This window comes from Bolinopsis microptera, chromosome 1, assembly GCF_026151205.1.
Source record: "Bolinopsis microptera isolate Bmic1 chromosome 1, MBARI_Bmic_1.0, whole genome shotgun sequence".
Taxonomy (NCBI): Eukaryota; Metazoa; Ctenophora; class Tentaculata; order Lobata; family Bolinopsidae; genus Bolinopsis; species Bolinopsis microptera.
In genome coordinates, this window is record NC_087072.1 from 22,775,581 (window position 1) to 22,798,403 (window position 22,823).

The 22,823-nt window shown below is 39.2% G+C and overlaps 3 protein-coding genes across 4 annotated transcripts in view; 1 reads left to right on the forward strand and 2 right to left on the reverse strand.

Annotated features, from left to right (window-relative positions):
- Nucleotides 1-22,823, reverse strand: part of LOC134825041 (uncharacterized) — an 852,482-nt gene that overhangs the window by 140,928 nt on the left and 688,731 nt on the right. The window lies entirely within an intron of this gene.
- LOC134818910 (homocysteine-responsive endoplasmic reticulum-resident ubiquitin-like domain member 2 protein) lies at nt 2,120-18,361 on the forward strand. 2 transcript variants are annotated; one of them, XM_063828633.1, is made up of 7 exons: nt 2,120-2,141; nt 13,418-13,571; nt 13,728-13,805; nt 14,654-14,751; nt 16,443-16,766; nt 16,904-17,032; nt 17,144-18,361. In XM_063828633.1, exons 2-7 carry the CDS (start codon nt 13,422-13,424, stop codon nt 17,265-17,267), a joined length of 903 nt encoding a protein of 300 aa, XP_063684703.1. In that variant the 5' UTR covers nt 2,120-2,141; nt 13,418-13,421; the 3' UTR covers nt 17,268-18,361. The 2 variants fall into 2 exon arrangements, with proteins under 2 accessions (XP_063684703.1, XP_063684694.1); XM_063828624.1 differs by lacking the exon at nt 2,120-2,141 and having other exon boundaries at nt 13,411-13,571.
- LOC134818900 (fibrous sheath CABYR-binding protein-like) lies at nt 18,376-21,703 on the reverse strand. Its single transcript, XM_063828615.1, has 2 exons — nt 21,106-21,703; nt 18,376-20,952 (listed from the first exon to the last, which is right to left on the reverse strand). The coding sequence occupies exon 2, from the start codon at nt 19,896-19,898 to the stop codon at nt 18,483-18,485; it is 1,416 nt and encodes a 471-aa protein (XP_063684685.1). The 5' UTR covers nt 19,899-20,952; nt 21,106-21,703; the 3' UTR covers nt 18,376-18,482.

The window sequence follows — 22,823 nt, forward strand, 5'->3', positions numbered from 1 at the left end:
CGCGTGCTGGTAGGTTGTCAACCTACAAACAAATTTAGACGAGTAACGTCTAGTAATCTGTCAAGACGATAAATTGTAAATTTTGGTGATTTTATATTTATTCGGTCTCCAATTATTGAACTGCGGAAGCTGGTTGCCTCAACATGCTGTTGAGTATGGTATGACTGAATTGTCAACCCGTGGTTATTAAACGAAAAATAAATGATAAACATGATTTATAATTTAAAAACTGTAAACCACCAATGTTGTGTTTTGTTAGGTATAGTGCTATAATATTAAGATTATATAAAATTATTCAAACAATATACACATAATTGTCACAATGACCCTATATAAAAACAACCCTACAAAAAATCAACATATTCCCTATCTCTATAATATTAAGTAACATACATTATGCTATCACTTCGTTTGAATACATATAAATATCATCCAAATGATCAGATCCAATAGGATACTGATGCAGACAATGAAAAAAAATTGAATTGAATTACCACATCAGTATCCCAATGGATTAAACCACTTTGAGTGTATAATTCTGAGATAGAACTTTGCCATCACTGGCATCCCAGCCTTGGGGCTGGGATGATTATCATAAAAGCCCCTAATGTCACACTTAGGAAGTAATCTCTCGTTTTTGTTATCAAAACGGTCTAAGAAAGCCCAAAAAACATTAAGGTAAAACAGTTTCTGCCTAGAGCAGCGATCAAAGATCAAATTATTCATAGCACAAACATTACCAGGGATTTTCTTTTGTCCGTTGGGGTGGACTGGTGGAATTGCTTGTACAAAAACACGTGCATTTGGATAAAGTTTTTTAGCTGTCTTCATAAGGTTACTCACAGGGGTCTTGAGATGATTGACACCCTAGGTACAGTACCGAATGTCGTTGGCACTGAAGCTTAAGAACAGCTTCTTTGCCTGCACAAGAGGGTTCTTTGTATGAAAGGCCTCAATAGATTTCTGTACAGCTGAAATCTTAAGCACACCCTTAGCTATGTTGGTGACAGTTTCTTAACCTCTGCTGAGGCGATCAGTGTCCAATCGGGCAGCAAAGGAGTCACCAGCAATGAGGATGATAGACTTCTGGTGGTTATGAGAGATTGTGATGGGGGCTTTTGGAGATACTTTATTAGGACTGTCGGATTTAGGAGAGGTAAGAATAGGAGATGAAGAGGAAGAGGAAGGTGAGGTTAACTTTCTGAAGGAGAGACTGTACCTCCAACAAATTTCATTTTAATAAAACAAATATTTTAATAAAACAAATATTTATTTTTTACGGCACAATCAAACAATATCAATAATAAATAAATCAGGGGAGGTTTGAAGAGGTTTCAAGTGCCGAAGGCCACTGCTTATCTTTAGGATTTGAGAGTGACCTGTGCTTGAAACCCCCTCAACCATCCACTACGTCAATATACTTATTAAATACAAATATAGAAAAATATAATTATCTAAGCTAAAATTGCTTATTGGTCTAGTTTGGTGACATAGGAGAGCCTAGTTGAGTTTTAGTTTAGGTTTATGTTTTAAATCATAGTTTGAAAGGTTAGCCATGTTTCATGACAGAGAGAGATATTATGTGTGCAGAGCCGTACCGGATGTAGAATTTGAGATATAATATAGATTAGTTACCATATATTAGGGTCACCTCGATTTTGGAGGGATAGCAAGTGCTTTTTAAGGTTAGATTTAATAATACCTGACGAGGCTGATAAGTCTGAATTTTTGGAAGAACCCGGGATTATTATCCCATCTACATTAGCATCACATATTTCGAATACATAGGGGATGAGATCATTCCATATTTTCGTAGAGGTGTACCAAAAGTTCTGTTGGGAGATATCTAACCTCAGTAATGGGACAATCAGACAAAGTTTTTCATTTCTAGGACAGAACTTGAAAAGATCTTTAATCGACTGGGGGACATCAAATTTAAGAATTTTGAATAGCTCCATAAATGTATGGTACATGTGCAGATTCTCCAGGTTCATAATTTTCTGCTCAGTGAATGGCGGTTTAGTGTGTTCAAGACAGTAGTTCTTGCTAGCCATATGTTCGTTATAAGTTCTTTAACGTGCACAGGTTAAGTAGTCAATGAGTTTTAATACTTTCAACACTACTATATAACAAATAATTTGAGGACCCCTAAACTGCCAATTACTCAAATTTTGTCACTACCCCCCGTGACTACAGTTTAAGACCTGCTCCCCAACAGGATCTTCTTGTGATGCCCCCAAAGATATATCATATGGAAATTAAAGTGGCCGGGTCGGTGTCTTCGAATTATGTACCATTACAGGATGATGACAATGTATTAAAAGATCCTCGACAGCTTGAGGAAAATGGCACTTGTTCAAACTGTGCAGTTGAAAAAGCCCAAGTTAAAGATGAAACGGTATGTTGTATCAATTGTAAAAAGTTGTTTCATGCCCTCTGTGTGGCTCCTGTTTCAAATGACTCAAACAGTGCTAGGCCCAAGTCTAAGTCAATGCCCAATAATCCCTGTACCAAGTCTTTCTACACAGCTTTTGTACAAAACAGTTCGAACAAAAGTAAAGAACAACATATGGGAAACTTTCTCTTTATGTGTGATCCTTGCTTTACACATCATCAAGTGAAGCAGACTAGCACAACTAATGATCATGTTCAGGTACTTGACAACAGAGTAACACACTTAGCTAGTGATGTCACAGAGATTAAGAAATTATTGGAGAATGTAATTGCTGGGAAATCTATTAACCATTCCCCTGTTGATAATCTCATCTCGACAGCCAAAGCACAGTGTACCTTGAAACCAGCTACTGATCAGGGTGAGAACGTGTGGCTCGATGAAATAAGAACAAAATCCTTGCTGGTTGTTACAAAAGGTGCTAATGTTCCATGTAAAGATCTAGAAAAGACAGTGGTTGATAATGGAATCCAGGTTCATAAGCAATATGTTGATAGCAATGGTGATCAAGTACTCATATTACCAACCCAAGCTTCACGAGATAATCTGAAGACAGAGCTGATATCATCAGGTATAGCTGCTAATCAACTGAAAGAACCAAAGCAAAGATATCCCACTATCTCAGTTGTTGGTCTACCTAAGGATTTTAGTAGAGATCACAAAGAAGAGATAAGGAACACCATCCTGAAGCAAAATCCTTACATTTCTCACTGCCTCAAAGCAGACTCTTCACTGTTTGATGTTCTGTCTGTGAAACCTCTCCGTGCAAACCAAAATATCAAACAAGCCATCATAAGGTTGAGTGATAATATTAGAATTGCTATACGAGATAATAATAACAGGTTGTTCTTCGGTTTACTGTCTTGCCAAGTGTATGACCAACTTTACATAAAGAGATGTAACAAGTGTCAAGGCTTTGGTCACTATTCTAAGACTTGTAAAAACGAAGTGTATTGTGGTTTCTGCGCCGCCCCTGGACATGAAACTCAACAATGTGATAATAAGGACAACAATTCAGAGGAGAAAAATGATCTAATGCCCACATACTGTTGTATCAACTGCAAAAAGTCTGGCTCACCTGATGATTTATGTAAACATGCTGCATTTTCTACTGAGTGTCCTTCTTACCGGGTTCAGCAAGAGAAACTTAAAGCCTCCCTATCTTATTATTCAAAAAACTAGTTTCCTCCAAACCAAAGAAATTGCATCAACTTCGATATATGATCTGGAATGCTAGAAGTCTTAATAATAAGTGTGACGACATTATGTGCTTACTTCAAGATCATGATGTAGACGTTGCTATTGTAACTGAAACATGGTTATCTGACCAAGCCAATACTACAACAGCAGTTATAAAATCATATGGCTACAGTATTGTTCATGATTTCAGAGCAAACAACAGAGGTGGTGGCACTGCTCTGATTTACAACATGGCATTACATTTCTCTGTTGTTAATTTGAAAGTTCCGAACCTGACAACCTTTGAATTCATCGCTGGATCTATAAAGTGCACTCCTGACATGAAGATCCTTGTCCTATGCATCTATCGAACTGGCCCTGTCTCAAAGACGTTCTTTGAGGAACTTGATGACTTATTGGGTTCTGCAAGTCTGAAAAGTGACTATATAATAATTGGAGGAGATTTCAATATTCACACAGAGTCAATTACTGTAAACTCAACTGAACTGCTGCAGACCACCTCATCTTATGGTTTCAAGCAACTTATTGAAAATCCGACCCACATGAGTGGAGGAACTATTGACCTGCTCTTTGACCAGAGTAACTTGATTGAAACGTCTACAATTGAAATCCTGAAAAACTGTACCCTGAGTGATCACTTCCCCATCATATTTGCCACCAAGAAGTTTCAAACTAACCTCAAAGCTCCTAAAACAATCAATACTAGACAGCTTAAAACCGTGGATTGTGATCAGTTGGCGATTGATTTACTGATGTGTTCCTCTGACTATGAATTGGCAGACTGCTTTGTTGAATCTTGTGAACAATTTTTCCAATGCATTGGTAGTGTCCTCGATGAACATGCACCTTTGGTCCAAAAGACTATAAGCTTTGTTCCCCATGCTCCCTGGTTTGATTCTGAGTACAAAGATCAAAGGAAACTTAGAAGGAAAGCCGAGAGAACTAAGCATAAAAGTGAGGAGAACAGGATACTCTTTGAAGAGATCCGAGATGAAACAACAAACATGACTAATCTTAAAAAACAACAGTATTATAAAGGTTTACTTGACAAAAATCAACATGATGTTAAAGCTATATATAGCATTGTCAATCGTGAGCTTGACAGACATCAGAATACTCCTCTCCCAGAATCAGAAGATGTTTCAAAACTTTGCAGTGATTTTAATCACTATTTCAATGAAAAGATCAAGAACATTAGGAAAGATTTCCCCAGCATAGAAGATTTTGATGTTGATAAACACATTATGAATCAACAGAACAATTCCAACTGTGAAGGTCGGTTATATGAATTTGAACCATGCACAGAGGATGAGCTGTCTGAAATAATCAAAGAAAGTGGAATCAAGTGTGCACCATCTGATTTTCTTCCAACAACTGTCCTCAAAGACAATATCACAAGTTTCATTCCTGTCTTGTGCAAACTGGTGAACCAGTCTCTAGCTAAGGGCACATTCGACGGTTTGAAGACTGCTGACATTATTCCTACCATCAAGGACCACAAACTTGATCCAAATGACTTCAAGAGCTATCGACCTATATCTAACCTCTCTTTTCTGGGTAAACTCATCGAGAGAGTTGTGCTGAAAAGGTTAAATGAACATCTGGCTAAAAATGATCTCAATGTTCCACAGCAATCTGCCTATAAGAAGTTCCATTCTACTGAGACCATCTTGTTAAAAGTAACAAATGACCTACTGCTGGCATGTGATAGCAAATCCTCCACTGTTCTCATGATGCTCGATTTATCTGCAGCCTTTGACACAGTGGAACACAGAAAATTACTCAAAATTCTTTCTGAAGAGATCCATATCGGAGGTACTGCTCTTAAATGGTTCAAGAGTTTCCTGGTAGGCCGCACTCAAAGAACCAGAATAGGCTCTTCTACTAGTGATACGATCATTCTAGAATTTGGTGTACCTCAAGGTTCTGTGTTAGGACCGGTGCTATTCAACATATACATCAGATCTCTGTATAGGACCATCGAGAAATCTGGATTCAATGTGCAAGGATATGCAGATGACCACCAGGTATATAAAACTTTCAAACCTTGTGATCAGGTAAATGTTCTGGGCATCCAAATTGTGAATTGCGCTAGGACCATACAGCGCTGGATGGTTGAATATTGCCTTCAACTTAATCCTGGAAAAACACAAATACTTATCATCGCCTCACCTCAAGTTCTAAACCAGGTCAGTATAGGGGGAGTTAAGCTATCAAATGGTACCTGTATCAGATTTGTCAGCACAACAAAGAACCTTGGTGTTCAAATTGACCATCATCTTACTTTTGAGCCTCAAATCATGTCCCTCAAAAAGCATTGTTTCAGACTCCTTAGGAATGTAATAAGGAGAAAATATCTCTTTAGTAAAGCTCAGCTCAAGCTTATAATTAACAGCATCATTGTCTGCAAATTGGACTACTGCAATGCTCTTTATTATGGAATTAGTGACAACCTCATCCACCAACTCCAACTCGTTCAGAATGCAGCTGCTAAAGCTATAGTAGGACTATATAAATATGATCATCTAGGAGACACTCTGAAAGACCTTCATTGGCTGCCTATTAGTTACAGAATTCAATATAAGTTATTGCTTCTTGTCTATAAATGTCTTAATGGTATGGGACCAGATTATTTAAGTGATATGTTTAAATATGCCAATTATAATCATCTTATCTATTTGACTGAACCAAGAGTATATTCACAGTATGGAGAAAGATCGTTTCAGAAGGTTGGCCCTAAATTATGGAATGAGCTGCCTCTTGAAATTAAGAATTGCATGTCACTGGAATCTTTTAAAGTGTATCTGAAAACGTTTCTTTTTAAACGTGCTTTTGATATTAATTAATTTACTACTTTTTCAACGTTTCTACTGTTAAGTGCATACCCTTAACCTTGTAATTTAGTGTATCAAGTCTTTACAATTTTCTATGGTTTGGAACCTAAATGTGGATTGCTTTTCAGGTTTTCTTGTATCCTGACTTGTTTTCGTGGCACACCTGTGCATTTTAAGTTGTTGTGCCACTATAATCTATAAGTTTAAATTATTATTATTATTATTAATGAAACAAGAAATTTCAATGAAACAAGAAATTTAATTTTAGCACATTTTACAGAATAAAAGATGTAAAACAATTCATAAAATATAATGCCCATTTGGTGTATGACTTTTTGTCCTTGACTGCTTGTTTGGTTTTGGAAGGACAGGTTACTAACGGGGCAAGGAATGCGCGTGCCTGGGAGCTTTTGCACACACCAAAACGCTAGTTCAGTTAAGTTTTTAGAGACAAGGCTCAAATTAGGACTATAAGAAAAATTGTTAGCAGACACTAGGGGTTCTGTTTAAAGTTTTTACTATCTAGGTTGCAGTCTTGTTGTGACAAAAAGTCTACACTAAAACATGTTTGATTTTATATTGTGTAGTTCAAGGATTAAAAATGCACCTTCAAGGTGGATATTGGAGAGCAGGCGAAAGATTATGGCTTAAATTTATCAATGGTTATAATAAGCTATAAATATTTTAAACTATACAATGCTAATTAAAAATTTCTTTATACTTCATTCTCAAATTAAAATTTAAAAATTCAAAAATATACATTCATTTTATTAAAACTTTCTCACACATACTTTACTCACAGGACAAGACTTGGAAAACAGTAGCCTAGGGTAATTTAATTTAGATGTGTGTGACCAGCCAGTTATAATGTTTGGAAAATAATATTTGTGCAGTCAAAGTCTTTTACGGTCCAATCAAGCAGGGCGTGGTTATGTTGATTAGCTAGTAGCGCACGTTTTAGCTTTCCTCGCAAGCACATTACACTAGTAGTAAAATCAGTCATTCTGAACTTTGGGGTTAAAATGTTAAAAATTTTGGTTGATCTAGTGTTGTAAGTAGTAAGAATTGTCAGAAGGTGCAACTCCTGAGGCAATCCTGTGCCTCATGACTTGCTGTGCACCAGGTTTCATGATGTTCAGTGTGCCATTGGTGGTGGGGAGGGTGAAGTCTGTGTTAATAAACTTTCGGGCTGGCCTTGAACTAGAGGCCCTAGTTGTGCGTTGTTCTACTTGGGTTGTATCAAGCACCAACTCAAGTGACCGTGGAGCCCCTATTGTGTAAGTGCAAATGGAGCTGGTCTGTGATATTATTAGGTCTTCATTGTCTTTATGGAGGCTTAGCTTGCTGAGTGTCGTACCTAGTAATAATAATAATAATTCTATACTGTTACATAATTTAAAAATTATGGCCCCTTATTGTGGGCAGAGTATGTGTCTTTGTTTATGTGTCCTGATTTAAAAATCATCTGAGTGACTACATTAGAATAATTTAAGGTGAGTACCATAAAAACGTTAAAACAAAAGGAGTAACAACTAGAACATACTAATATCAATACCAACATTAGAACAAAATACAGTCACCTAATTCTCTTCTCCTACGGTTGAGTATAGAGGAACCATCTTTGGCGTGTATTAGGGACTTAGACCATCACAAATACCCTGCTGTAAGTTTGCAAGGCATGTGGACTAAGTGGGTCGAGAGTACTCGACTTGGAAGTGGGTGTTGAGAATTCTCAACTAAACTCGAAGATAATGACGTCCAGAAGATGAGGCAGTAGATGGAGTAGTAGAGGAGTAGTAGAGGCTGAAGGGGAGTGATGTCATGAGGAGATGTAGGACATGAAGGTGGATGAAGGTCAAGGAGCACTATAAGTATCAATTCTATGATAGTTCACCGATGGCGATCTGTGCTAGAGATCGGAAGGCAGTGATGCATCACTATCATCTCTTAAGATAGACCAGCATGGTTGGTCACTAGTGGAGTGCTCTTGGATGGTTTCTCTGTAGGAACAGCAGTACAGTGGACAGGAGAAGATTTAATGGTAATTGTTGTCCAACATCTGACAATTCGGACACTGAGGGTTGCAGTTGTTTGCAACCCTTGCCTTGAATGCTGTGAAGGTGATGTCATGGCCATGCAAGAGAGACATTACTTTAGTGTCTGTGCTCCTGCTTGAATAGCGAGGAAACAACTTTTTGCTTCTCTCATCGATGTTATCCAGTATCTCACTTGGACTCCAAACAATTTTAAGTTACAATAATTTAATCTAATTGCAGCGGCACATAATTTAAACTATTGCTATCATTATTGTACTACAGACTGAAAATATCTCAGATCGATTTTGGGCGTTTTTAACCACCTGTAGTTGTAATTCTTAAATATTAGATATCCTAATTTATAACTTTTTAATCAGAGTGAATTAATAATTGATATTTGATAATTTATTTATTTGATAGTTTAGTCTGATATTGATATTAATATTGATTATATTGCCGTTTGGTGTGAGCAATAGCGAACAGCACGCACACTCCTTTGCCCCGTCAACCTATATCTAATCTATTTAAAGAGTGACAACCATACTGCACATTGAATTAGGATTCCGTTAAATATCAAATTGATTTATTGTAAACTTGTTTAATCTGTAATAAATGGCATAAAATTGAAATTTTTGTTTAACTGAAATTTTTGTTTAACTGATATTGTTATTATTGAATGAAGCTAACTCCAGACATAAATAATACTACTTCTATTAACAAAGGGACTTGGAGTATAAACGACCAATTTTGCATAATTGTCTATCCAACCAAGAATTCAGGAGGCAAGGGTGGGTGCGTAAACTTTTGGTCTGCACTCTCAGATCCTGTATCACCCTGGATTCATTTCGACGTATTTTTGGTAAAAGTATACATATACTTTCTGGTCACTCTCTTGCTACTCCAAGTCCCCTAAGATATATGGTCTAAAGTTTGCGCTAGTTATATTTATAAAATATGTTTTTGTCTGCTTTAACTGATACTAAATAAAATTGTTGTTTTCTTGACCCGGATTTATTCTTGGGTTCAGTAGGAGATGTTTATTCCAAGTGAAGTCCATAAAGCGGGTTATTTCGTCTTTTGAATAGCTGACAACACCGTTGTGGACACTAGTCAGAAGGTCTATTCTGCTTCTGTTGATCTCGTTGGACCCCATTGTCCACGTTAGAAACTTACGTATCTCATCAATATGGTGCTGATATCGATGAGCCTTTGCCTCCTCTAGCTGTAAGATGAGCCCTTGCATAAATGAGTCGCTTGTAAGTGCTTTTATTATGAATTTTATAGTGACCATCTTATAGGATATCTCAAGGGGTGGAATTCCAAGCGCGACAGAGGTCAAGTCTTAGGGAGGATGGTGAGTGGATCCACTTATTTTCAAGAGGACCCTGGCATAGAAGTCTTTGAAAGTGTCAAGGTTATTTTTAAGCCATATTGGAGCAGCATATAGAAGTTTTGTGAGTACTACTGTTTTGAAGAGCGTTCTGAGTGAGCTTGCATTCAGGCCTCTGTGGCGGGTGGAGTTTTGAGTGATCCTGTACCAGGCAAACCAGCATTGTTTGAGTTTCAATTTTGCGTGACTCTTGAACGTAAGCTTGTTGTCTATCCTTAGTCCAAGAACAGTTGATTGACATGTATATGTTATAGGTCTATTGCCGATAATGAGTGGTCTAAAGGCTGTGACATCAGGTGCAGATGAGGATGTTGGTGCGAACATAATACACTCCGTCTTGTTTTTGTCGCAGCTCGGGATAAGTTTCCACTTACTGCACCAGACATGAAGGCACTTGCACATCAACTGCATAATTCGATGAGCACATATAGGATCTATGTGGGAGACTGCTACACTTCCATCATCAGCATATTTGAAGAGGCTTGAGTTAGAGCTGCATTCCAGTGGAAGCTGATCCTTGCATAACATATCCGAGATGTAGAGGATAAATAGCAGGGGTGCAAGGACAGAGCCTTGGGGAAGCCCAAACCATCCACATGAGCGTTGAAATCCGAGACTGTTGTTAACCCTCAGCCGTACTTTGCGGGATAACAGGAAGTTATTGATTATCCGCAAAATGTTCCCTTGTATTTGGTAATTGCTAAGCTTGAAAATCAGGCCTTTCACCCATACACTGTCAAATGCTTTGATAAAGTCGATGCATAGTAGGAAAGTAGTGAGTTTTTTCCTCTTGCATTCATCTAGAGTAGCTACTAATTTATAAAGATACCTTGCAGTATTTCTTTGAGTTCTAAAGCCTTCTTGCTCTTCGTCGAGTAAGCCCTCTAGTTCGCAATGGAGCTTTATTCTTCGTTCCAAGATCTTTTCTAGCAGCTTTCCAACATATGATGATATTGATATTGGTCTATAAGCAGAGGGGTTCATGTAATTATCCTTCCCATCCTTTTTGATGAAAGTGACATTGGATACCTCCCAGACCCATACACCAGTCTCAAGGACAAGGTCGTATAGTTTTGTTAGAATCTGAAGAGGTGACACAGGCAGATGTTTCAGGATTTTACCTAGTAACAAGGCAAGCATCCATGTTGTTGATGGTGGAGGGGAGGTCATTAATAAGTCCCATCAACTTAAAGATGCTAGGGAAGTTGTTGATGGGATGTGGCTTGTTTACTACGTTTCCAAAACAGTAGTTTTCTGATGAAGGGCTTAGCCATAGGGTGTGGACTTTTTCAGGTTTGCCTTCTAGATTCATTGAGTCTAATTCTTCTGTGATTTCCTTGAATAGACTTTCGTCCATTCCAGGGAGGACTGGAACATGCTCTACGAGCGGATGTGGGCTGTCCAGGATACTCTGAGTAAGGAGGGTATGCATGTGTTGCATTACTTCAAGAGATAAGTTTTGCAGTAGGGCAAGGGCAGGGAAGTTGGCGGGCATTGTTGGCATCTTGTTGTGAAGTGTGGGAGGATCGGGAGGAGACTGGGTGATCCGGATAGGAGATCAACAGCAGGATGTTTCAGTGGCATCGTTGTAAACCCTGGCAATCTGGATCTGAAACAGTTAATAGGCCAGAGATTTATAGTTTTTGAATTATAATGAACAGAGGTCTTGTAAAGAACTGTATCGCTTCTTCTTTTGATTGGTCGGCGTCGACAGTAAGCCTTCCTTACGGTGGCTTTCACAACGCGTCCCCATTCTCCAACTCCTGCTGCTGGAGAGAGAGACTCCCAAATTATATACCATAAATATATTAAACGTAGATATCGATAACAGACTCCGAGAGTCTTGAAGTTCTGTTACCACAGAGAGACAGGGACTTCCAACTCGTAGGAGTATGCAATGTTCCTGTAACGTCACTGTAGAGTGTAGACCGCTCTTCTTTCCTTTTTTTTGAGTGGCTTATCCAAAACCAAATCCTGGAGTTACAAGAAACATGGAAGCCTGTGAGCGTGTAGACCGCTCCTCTATCGTTGTCTTGAGTGTCCGATCCAAAACCAAATCCTAGGGTACACGAGACGTGGAAGCGTGTTAGAGTCCTAGGGTTACACGAGACGTGGAAGCCTGTGAGCGTGTTAAATCCTGGGGTTACACGAGACATGGTAGCCTGTGAGCGTGTAGACCTCTCCTCTATCGTTGTTTTGAGTGTCCGATCCAAAACCAAATCATAGGGTACACGAGACGTGGTAGCCTGCGAGCGTGTTAGAGTCTGTTAAGTGTTAGAGTCCTAGGGTTACACGAGACGCGGTAGCCTGTGAGTGTGTAGACCGCTCCTCTATTGTTGTTTTGAGTGTCCGATCCAAAACCAAATCCGTGGTAGCCTGTGAGCGTGTTAAATCTTGGGGTTACACGAGACGTGGTAGCCTGTGAACGTGTCAAATCCTGGGTTTACACGAGACATGGTAGCCTGTGAGCGTGTAGACCGCTCCTCTATCATTGTTTTGAGTGTCCGATCCAAAACCAAATCCTAGGGTACACGAGACGTGGAAGCCTGTGAGCGTGTTAGAGTCTGTTAAGTGTCAGAGTCCTAGGGTTACACAAGACATGGAAGCCTGTGAGCGTGTTAAATCCTGGGGTTACACGAGATGTGGTAGCCTGTGATCGTGTCAAATCCTGGGGTTACACGAGACATGGTAGCCTGTGAGCGTGTAGACCGCTCCTCTATCGTTGTTTTGAGTGTCCGATCCAAAACCAAATCCTAGGGTACACGAGACGTGGGAGCCTGTGAGCGTGTTAAATCCTGGGGTTACACCCCAGGTCAAGATTCATGCAAGATTGCGAGCTAGACTCATCGCAAAAAATTTGTTAATAAATAAGAAAACAGAAAAATTTTAACATAAGAGGCGGTCCGTGTAGGCCTTACACTGTGCTTTCAGCAATACTCATAAAAGCTGAGGGACACAATCATTAGGAACTTAACGTGTATTTTATACACTTAACGTATATTTTATCACTAGTTTATAGCGTGAAAACTTCGATTGGGGTTGAGACAATCACCCTCGATTACCTTCTGTAGCTGGGGTTCAACTTTCACATCATGACATACCTCACGGAGGAGATTAGCCATTGTGTCTCTGATGTGAATTGTGATTGTTGGTCATTATCACGTAGCCCCCTAGATTGCAAGACCACTTGTTTATCCACATCCGCAGGTGATGGGAGTATTTGGTATCCATCAGCTGTAGCGTAGGCAGAGGCTGTCACGAAATTCCTCTTTGTTCAGAGTGTAGCCATACTTCTGAAGTGGCAGTGTGTTGAGCCAACTGGAAGCCCCCTTTTCTCTTGCTGCTAGTGGAGCTCTCTTGGAGGAGTTGCCACATCTTTCAGCTATAGCGTCATACTTGGCACTTGGAATTTTTTGATTTCTTAATCATTTCTTTCCCCGAAATTGTTGCGATCCTATTGATTTGTTCAGATATTATTGTATTGTTCTGACCCTATTATATTTGTAGCAATGGAGGGAGCTGGGACTGTAGACAACGGGTTGAGTGTCATCATCAGAACACCTGATCAAAGAGTCAAGGACATGGAGATCACGTGTCAACCAACCTGGACTGTCGCTAATCTCAAACATCACCTCTCCCTCTTATATCCTGGCAATCCTGTAGGTTACTCATCATCAATACTATATCACACACGGTCATGTTACAGTCACCTTTATGTCTTAATGTCATTAAATTTTGTCATTAGTTATCGTGTTAAAATTATATTTTATTGGTTTTTCCCAGTATTTATTTGATTTATAGTAAACAAATTTTAGACGGAGGATAAACAAAGACTTATCCTCGCTGGTAAACTTCTACAAGATAAGGCTAAGCTGGAGGAACTCTTTAAGCAAGTAAGTTTACACAATTATACCATATCTGTATATTAAACATACCATATTTAAGGTATTTACATACCCGACAAATTTGGATTATGGGGAATAAAACAATTAACCAGGTTTGATAAAAGAGAATCATGTTTATAATTAACGAGATTCAAGGAAGTAACTTGTTCAATATGATATGTATCGTTTAAAACTTCGTATGCATCGTTATAAATATATTTGTTTACTCCGCTTGCGCTATCACCTACAGGATTACTGTTCATTATGTGTTGTAATTTATACATACACTGGTATCATAACATCCGGTATATTTTGATGTAAGGTCTTTAAATAGAGTTTAACTTGAAACTAATAGTCAAATATACCACTCTAGTGCATCTGGACTTTAGGACTTACAAGTATGCTGATCGGTAGAAACCAGCAATAGAAATGTGGACTGTTTCAGTTTTTAATAAAGCAACTTTACTGAGCTGTGTAAAACTATGCATATTCTGTCATTGGCTCATTCCAGAACTATCTTCCCCGCCCTGGACATTCCTTGAACACACTGGTTAATTAAAAACATAGATAAGGAGCATCTTAAATTGAGGAATTTACAATGTATTCACAATTAATTGTATACAGTTAATTGTATACATATAATATGTAACAAAAGATGTCATATTATATAAATTGGTTTAAATTAATTAAAGTTTGCCTCATTTATTCTCTCGATGAAAAGACTGGGTGTAAACTTTTACTTTAAATGTTAAATTTAATGGGTGTGGTTTGTTAAGCTATTATTTCTGTTTAAAGTTATCAGAACAATGTGCAATTAGTAGCTAGCAGATCACTAATAACCTACCTTTACATTTCAGTACGATTATAGACCGATAATACATTTTGTGTGCACACAAACCTTACCCGAGCCTGTCAGTGACACCGAGTCTACAACTGGTCAGTCTGCCAGGTCCAGGTAATTGCTACTTTCTATATTTCCACTAATTATTCCACTAATTATCCCCTCTAGCAAACATACAGTAACTAGGTCCAAACATAATGAAGCGATCATGATGAAGGCATAATGAAGGAACAGTTATACTTTGCTAAGTAGGCTGGGTTTCTTGGACACTGCCGTATTTGAAGTCTCCGCAGTCCTGTTGCCTGATGCAGATGGAGGACCTGTGTCAATGAAATATAGTATCAAACGAACATCGCAATAACTAGAGCCATGTCGAGAAATCCCCGAATTTAATTGACATAATTATCCGTTAATTGCGAGTTTAGGGTACAACATGCAGTACACCCAGTACAAAATGCAGTTACATTTTGCAATTTACTATTACCGCACGTGTAGAAGAATATTTCTATCTATTTAGGGATATGAAACTTTTCGAAAATATACCATCAGTATTCCAATCTAGGAATGATAATATATTATTCGATGCAATTCTTTAGCAATAGAAAATTGTTGTCCAAAAAAGTTTATTTTGCATTCAATTTCTGAGCCAAGTATGTCGCACTAATATATCGGAGAATGTTTTCAATAATGCAACGTCATAAAAAAATTATAATTTTTGCAACTGATTTAACTAACGACAAATTGTTAATTTGTTCGTTTTTATTACAAAATGAAAATTATGAATGTTTACCCATTCCTGTCACCACTTTTATAATCGCAACTTACCTTAGCAAAAGTTACAAGCAATATTAAAGTTCACAAGCGTACATTGATCGTCACAATAACGTTATATAAGCAGCGACGAATCAGTAAATGACTCTTAATATATATAAGGAATGCTTATGATTTCGAAAACAAACAAGAATGGGTAAGTCCAGATGTTCCACTTGTTCATCAGAGAAAATATGTACTGTAAAACCCCGATTTACCTCGCCCCCATTTACTGCAAACCCCGATTTACCGCGCCCTCATTTACTGCAAACCCCGATTTACCGCGGCCATTTCCTTCCCCCAATTTCCGCGGTAATTCGGGGTTTTACTGTAGTAAGTTGATATTTTTATTTAGAAATAAAAACTGTAAACAAATGTTTTTGCTAAATTTTGTTTTCCTTAACTTACAGGTTTTAGTATCTGCACTCAGTGTCAAGTTTTGCTATGCTAGCCTGAAAAACAACAACCCTCTTTTGATCGTGAAACCTTATTTACGTCCGAAAGTCTGGCAGGACGGCTTGCCCTACTAGTTTCGTGTCCAGATATTGTTACTGAGTTCTTAATGATTGTGATATTGAAGCAGAATCTGATTACCCAATTAATAGTAAATTGACCACGTTTTTGTGGTCGAATTTTAAAAAGGCTTACTGATTGCTAGTTTTTGTTAGAATTTACTGTACCGAGTCAAAGTTGTTTGTGCACATTGGCTATTTTTAGACGCGCCGCGCGCTGTAATGTTTACATCAAGAAGATACACGTTGTCTAACCCTAACAGGCATTATTATGGATCGGCAGAATGCCCCTGTACTAACACAGCTGGAATAAGCAACGTCATCTGCCTAGATGTGGCATTGTGGCTGGTAAACAATGGATTTACTAATTAGTAAAAGTGTTTTACTCTTTTGTGGATTTAACCAGTGTCGAGTAAAGGAGTAACGTTGAGTAGCATTAAATAACCCGAATTATCTAGCCCTTCCTGAAAACATTAATTTCAGTGTCAGTTCCCCCACGAATCCCGCCGTAGAGCAGAACGCTGCTCCTGTCCGACCAACCATTCAAATCCCTGGTGGTAACCCCAGATGGAGCGCTCACATGAACCAGCTCCACAATTGGCGACAACAGCTGGAGGAGAACCAGGCAGCATATTACCACCAGAACCACTTGAACCCTGCTGTTTTGAGGAGGGTTGCTGAGCAGGCACAGGAGCGTGCTGCACCTCCGCCCCAACAAGAACAGCAGCCTCAACAACAACCAGTTCGACCAGCTCAGGATCCTGAGGAGCAACATGACTTGTTAGACGTCTTTTATCTTATTATCAGGTGAATACTAAATTCTTTCAATCTACCCTCTCGTCATATCATTTCTTATATAGTAGTTGAAATTCATTCTCAATGAAATAGAACATTTGTTTTGTTAATGTACTGTGAGCAAATGATTACTGTTCGTTGTTTTTCAGGGCCCTTTTTCTTCTGGCTCTCGCCTGGAATTACGCCAGTCCAGCCAAGTTCTGTTTCATGGGAGTCCTACTCTTCTACTTGTATCTTTATCAAAGCGGATACATCGAAATGCCTGCTATTTTCTCGAGGTAAAGTAGTTGTTATGCTGGTCTGGAGTTTAGCTACCGAAAGAAAAATACTATAATAAATTATATCCAAACTTTTAAAATTTTAACCTGGTTGAAATTCGTAATTTTCAGAAATCAGAACGAACAGACGGAGGAAGGAGCTGAAGAGAGAGAAATTTCAAGAATAGCTGTACTCAAGAATGCGCTCTTATCTTTTTTCACGTCCTTGATGCCATCTAATGAAAATGTCAACTGATAATAACGACTTTAGAAGTTTTTTTGGGAGGATGGATTATTTGTCACGGTTTTTAATGGATGGTGCTAAAATTATTTGTTTAAGTATTTCAGTAGGGTCTAGAGGTCATTAGCTGAAAGTGAATCGAATCTAGACTTTCATTAAAGTTATAGTTAAAATTTCATTCAGCCCAATTAAGAACAGCGAATCAAGGCAGCAGATAACAATTAACAAATTGTAATTTAAAATTTCTACATGCCTAAAGTAGTTAATGTCAGATGAAGCCGTAACAGGCATGCTACAGGTCCGGCCAAATGAGAATCCGTTAAAACGCGACAAAAACAAAAATAATTTCGATCCTTCTATAATTTATATGCAAACACACACCTAAGTGGCATGCCCGTCAGCTAAAAATAATGTTTTCTCGATTTTGTATGCGGTAACAATGATTTGGGGAGTTTTCATCAAGAAGTTCAGCGTTGGTCAGTAGCAAAAACTTCATTGTTTCGATAATTTGTGATCCTTATTGTTGATGTTATGATAATCACCATGAGTTAGGGTTTAATCGTTAGCAGAATCAGCGTTACATTACATTTGATATTACATTACAGTCGGATTATACGAGTACCAGATTTGGTGCCTGGCTTTGTGTTAAAGCTCCGTAATTCAGTTATTTAACATAAGTTCAGATTTAGTATTTTCAATCTAGTCAATTTAATTATATCTAAGGTTAAAGAATGCAAAATTCGTTAATCCGGCAAGTATTTTGACTGAAGAGGTCACTCTTCATTCTACTGTGACATTTTGTATATCATAACAATGGTTACTTATGTAAGTTTCAGTGTAATGTAATGATGTACGTAGAATGGGGTTAATCTGAACGAACGATTATTATTACAATCAATATGAATTTTCTGGATCGTTGTGATCGAATTTGTCAATATTTATTGCTTTTGCTACAAGTTGCATAGTTCTAGAGCCAGAAATAAGCATGTTTGATGTAATCGTAAATGTGTCAACAATTTAAGGAATGGCATTTTTAATGTTTTTAGTGTAGTGATTCATGATCAAGATTTTGTAGATCTGAATTATGATGTAGATAATTTTTCAACAAAGTGAAGTGTCCATGTTTGTAGTAATATTAACAAATTGTATGATCAACAAACACTTAGAATGATACTAAGTAATCAGTCAGCCTATGTACGCATATCCATAAGCATGATGTTCCAGTACCGTTTATTCTGCTGGAGGTGCAATTTGGTCTTCAGCAGGCGCACTTAGTTCTTCAGCAGTCGCAACTTTCTGGTCCTCTGCACTAAGCTCTTCGCTAGGAGCACTTTGCTCTCCGACAAGAGCGCATGAATCTGCAGTATGGGCACTCAGCTCCTCAACTGGATCTTTTTGTTCTTCAGCAGGGTCGACTTTTTGGTCCGCTTCGCTTGGGACGCTTTGTTCTTCGACAAGAGCAGTCGACTCTTCGGCAGGGGCACTTTGCTCTTCAACAGGGGCATTTTGCTCTTCAGCAGGGGCATTTAGCTCTTCAGCAGGGGCACTTTGCTCTTCAACAAGGGCATTTTGCTCTTCAGCAGGGGCACTTAGCTCTCCAGCAGGGGCACTTTGCTCTTCAGCAGGGGCACTTAGCTCTTCAGCAGGGGCACTCTGCTCTTCAACAGGGGCATTTTGCTCTTCAGCAGGGGCACTTAGCTCTTCAGCAGGGGCACTTTGCTCTTCGACAGGGGCATTTTGATCTTCAGCCGGGGCAATGTTCTGGTCCTCTGCACTAAGCTCTTCGCCAGGGGCGTTTTGTTCTTCGACAATAGTACTCGTCTCTTCGGCAGGGTCATTTGACTCAATTGGAGCAACATCATCTTCGGTTTGGTCCTGAGCACTTACATCTTCGGCAGGTGCACTTGACTCTTCAACAGGACTGTCTTCCTCTTCGACAGAAGCGCTTTGGTCCTGAGCAGGAGCACTCATCTCTTCAGCAGAGGTGCTAAGCTTATCATCTGGTGCATTCACTTCCTCAGAAGAGGTATTTTGCTCTCCTATCGGCTCTTGTTGGACATCAGCTGGAGTACTTTCCACGACAGCAGTCTGCTCTTCAGCGAGAGAACTTGGCTCTTCCACAAGCACACTTTGTTCTTCAGCAAGAGCACCTGCTTTGTGAGATTTGATCGAAGCCTTTGAGGGCTCTTTGCATATTGCGTCAATCGCGTCCAGAGATTTTTCTGATGAAAATCGTTTCAGCGAAGATTTTGATCCCGCTGCTAGTTTTGAGAATTTCTGACTTAAGGATTTCATCGACAACTTGGAAGATGATCTGACTTTTTCACTTGTTATTGATGCACTGTCGTCATCTTTCTTCGACTTCAGCGAGACACTGTCTTCATTAGTTGTGGTTGCCTCTACTTGCTCTTGTTTTGAGAATTTGTGAGTAAGGGATTTCATCGACAACTTGGAAGAAGATCTGACTTTTTCACTTGTTATTGAAGCACTGTCGTCATCTTTCTTCGACTTCAACGAGACATTGTCTTCATTAGTTATTGATGCCTCTACTTGCTCTGCATCCCCAGCTTTAGCAGAGTGATGAGATGATTTCATGGACAAAATAGACTGCCCGATTGAACCTAGTGATTTCTTGACAGATGCCATAGAGAGTTTAGAGCCCTTCGCTGGCAGTTCCTTGATATCATCGGGTACTTCTTGTTCAGAGACTTTCTCCTGTAATTGTCCATTCTCGTTTGGTAGCTGACTCTCCAAAGTATTTTCTGGTTGTTGAGGTTCGGGAGCACTTTCTGACAGTTGAGGTTCAGGCTCAGAGTTCTCTGCAGCGGCGTCTGAAAGTTTAACTGAGAGATTAGAAGCTGACTGGTTGACTTTAGTACGTCAGTAGGCAACTCACTATCTGGTTTATCGCTTATAGCTGATAAACTAGGTGTGGTTTTTGCTTGAAGTCCATCTGGCTGAGGGACAGCCTCTTGCGCAATTTCAGCTTGGGATCCTGCAATGATATTGATATCCTCCTCTAGGGCTTTGACAGTTGATGTTGATGACGGAGACTCGTCCACAATTGAAGCTTTAGATAACTTTGGTGCGGAAGCTTTACTTAAAGAGCTCTTAACTGTAGTGCGGCTTGTGGCAACTGTCGCGTTTACGCTACATGCGGCAACTATCCCGTTTACGCTGCTTTTGGCAGTGGCACGAGATTTAGCAGACACATTACTTTTTAATGAAGCACTGCTTTTTACCGAGGCACTGCTTTTTACCGAGGCACTGCTTTTTACCGAGGCTCTGCTTTTTAACGAAGCATTACTCTTTACCGAAGCGTTGCTTTTTAAGGAAGAAATGCTATTAATAGAAGAACTGCTTGGAGATTTCTTTACAGATGCTTTAGAAACTTCCTTCTTCACAGGTGTCTGGGACGCTTTCTTAACTGAAACAAGAGCTCTCTCCTTTCTAACCGAAACTTGAGAAGCATTTTTCACCGAGGAAGATGACTCCCTATTTTTCAACGAGACTTTGGAGGCAGTCCTTACTGACGTGGAGGAATTTTTTGGTTGACCAACTACATGTACACTTTTCTTCACTGAAACTCTTGATGTTCTTGAGGACTCTTTCTTGAGAGGAGCTTGTGAAATCTTTTGTTTAGAAATCGAGGTGCTTGATAGAACACTAGGCTTTTCTTGTGACTTCTCGGATGCTGTAGCTGAAAGAATGGTCGAATGAAAAACATTATCGCCAAAACAAAATTTGTTCAAAAAATTTCGCTGTTTGCTATTGCAAATTAACATTTCGTATTCTTCGTGAAAAATAAAGCAGTCAAATCCTAATATAAACGATAATAAAAATGTTGACAAACCCTCTTCAACGATGCATGGGGATGTTACATTACTGATTGATTGTTTTGAAGCAGCTAACACGGATTGACTGATTGTCTGTAAAGTTGAGTCCTCGGAGTTTTCATTGTAAGCATTTGTACTGCCATCGAGGTTCAAGTATGACATTTCACGGTTCTCACCAGTCATTTTTGATTCCAGAGGTTTTTTGATTCCTTGCATTCCCAGAAAGTATTCTGTGGCACAGTCTAGCAGATTTTCAGGCTGATTCCTCAGAATATGGACCACGAAGCGTTGCAGCATATCTGTAAATCCATCTGGTATTTCATAGGGTGGACCCTTAGCTTGGCTTGCCATTTTGTTTAATAGTTGTCTGGATGAACGCGAAACAACAGGATCAATAGACATAAATGACTGCTGGATAAAACGCACGTGCTCTAGTAGTGTCACCGAGTAAGTTTGTCCAGTCGCTATGGTTACGCCATGGGTGATGAGGCTCTATAATAGCTCATTGAAAGCGATGTTGCTTCTTTCTGGAGCTGACGATTCATCAATAATTCAGGACCGTGTGAGCATAAGTGTCAGGAATCAGACCAATTCCGGTGTAAACACAAACAAGTCGGTCACTGCCGTAGATTCCGGACTGTTCAAGTACAGACATTAATAGAATGAAAGGAAAATTACTGACTTTCCCGCTCCCTGGCCTGAGGAATTTACTTTAGCACATTCCACACATTCCGTTGCCAGACCCTTCATGAAGGATTATACAAACAAGCAAATATAGACGGTCGTGGACATCCTTGCGCGCGATATGGAAACTTTAGTAGCGCGTTACGTCAAGTCAGACGAACAGCTTATCAAGTCAAGGAACGCTAGGACAGCTGGCAGATTGCCAAGCCACACCCTAGCTATGCAACAATAACTGTCTGGTCAATGGCAACAATTATACAAGATATTAATTTCCACCAGTATAGTTTGGTAGCATATAGCACCTGTCGCACGTACGTGAGAGAGTTTAGCTTATTGTGTTGTGCAGAAGACCAGCATTTTGCAAAATAGTAATTGCACACGGAATTGTAATATTAGAACGCAAAACGCATACTGTAATAAGATAGGCTAAGTTGCATCACAGAAAATTACCGAAAATTTGTCTGCAGTGGTAATTGAATCTGAAACGCCGAAGAAAACTTCGTCGAAGTGTCACGTGTAGCATTTGGCCAGGAGTCAGTTTATTACGAATCTACAAAGAGATGACCAAGACAAAGTTTGCTTTGTGTCTGGACACATTCCACGGTCTCTGGGTGGCTCACGTGAAATCCCCTTTCAATGCGTTATGAGAATAATTAGTGAAGTCCACGTCAATCAATGATTTTAGCAGTCATGACATGAATTAAGTAACATGAACAGCCAATGTTATCGCTCACGTGTTACCGAAAACATAGTGCGGAAATAAAAACTTGTCAAAGCACCAAATTTGTATACACGTGACTACAGATGACTCAATAGTCCTCTAACTCGCAATTTTCCTGCTATGTAGGTTGACACCTAATTCACGATACGTAACTGAGAGCCTCGCGGCGCATTACATCGTGCAAGTAGACAGGTGTGTGACATAATTTTGATTTTTCTGAGAACACCCAAGTCTGAGAACACACCAAGTCATACTCAAGTGTAGCCTGTAGGTAAGATTATGTTTTTTAAAAACCTTTGTGGTCCATTTATCAAGGGACTGATAAAATCA

Bases quoted from the DNA above. Each gene is read 5' to 3' on its own strand.
- LOC134818910 (XM_063828633.1), top strand. From the start codon at position 13,422: ATGGAGGGAGCTGGGACTGTAGACAACGGGTTGAGTGTCATCATCAGA. The intron at 16,767-16,903 runs GTGAATACTAAA...GTTGTTTTTCAG, and splicing joins GTCTTTTATCTTATTATCAG to GGCCCTTTTTCTTCTGGCTC. The intron at 17,033-17,143 runs GTAAAGTAGTTG...CGTAATTTTCAG, and splicing joins ATGCCTGCTATTTTCTCGAG to AAATCAGAACGAACAGACGG.
- LOC134818900 (XM_063828615.1), bottom strand. From the start codon at position 19,898: ATGGCATCTGTCAAGAAATCACTAGGTTCAATCGGGCAGTCTATTTTG.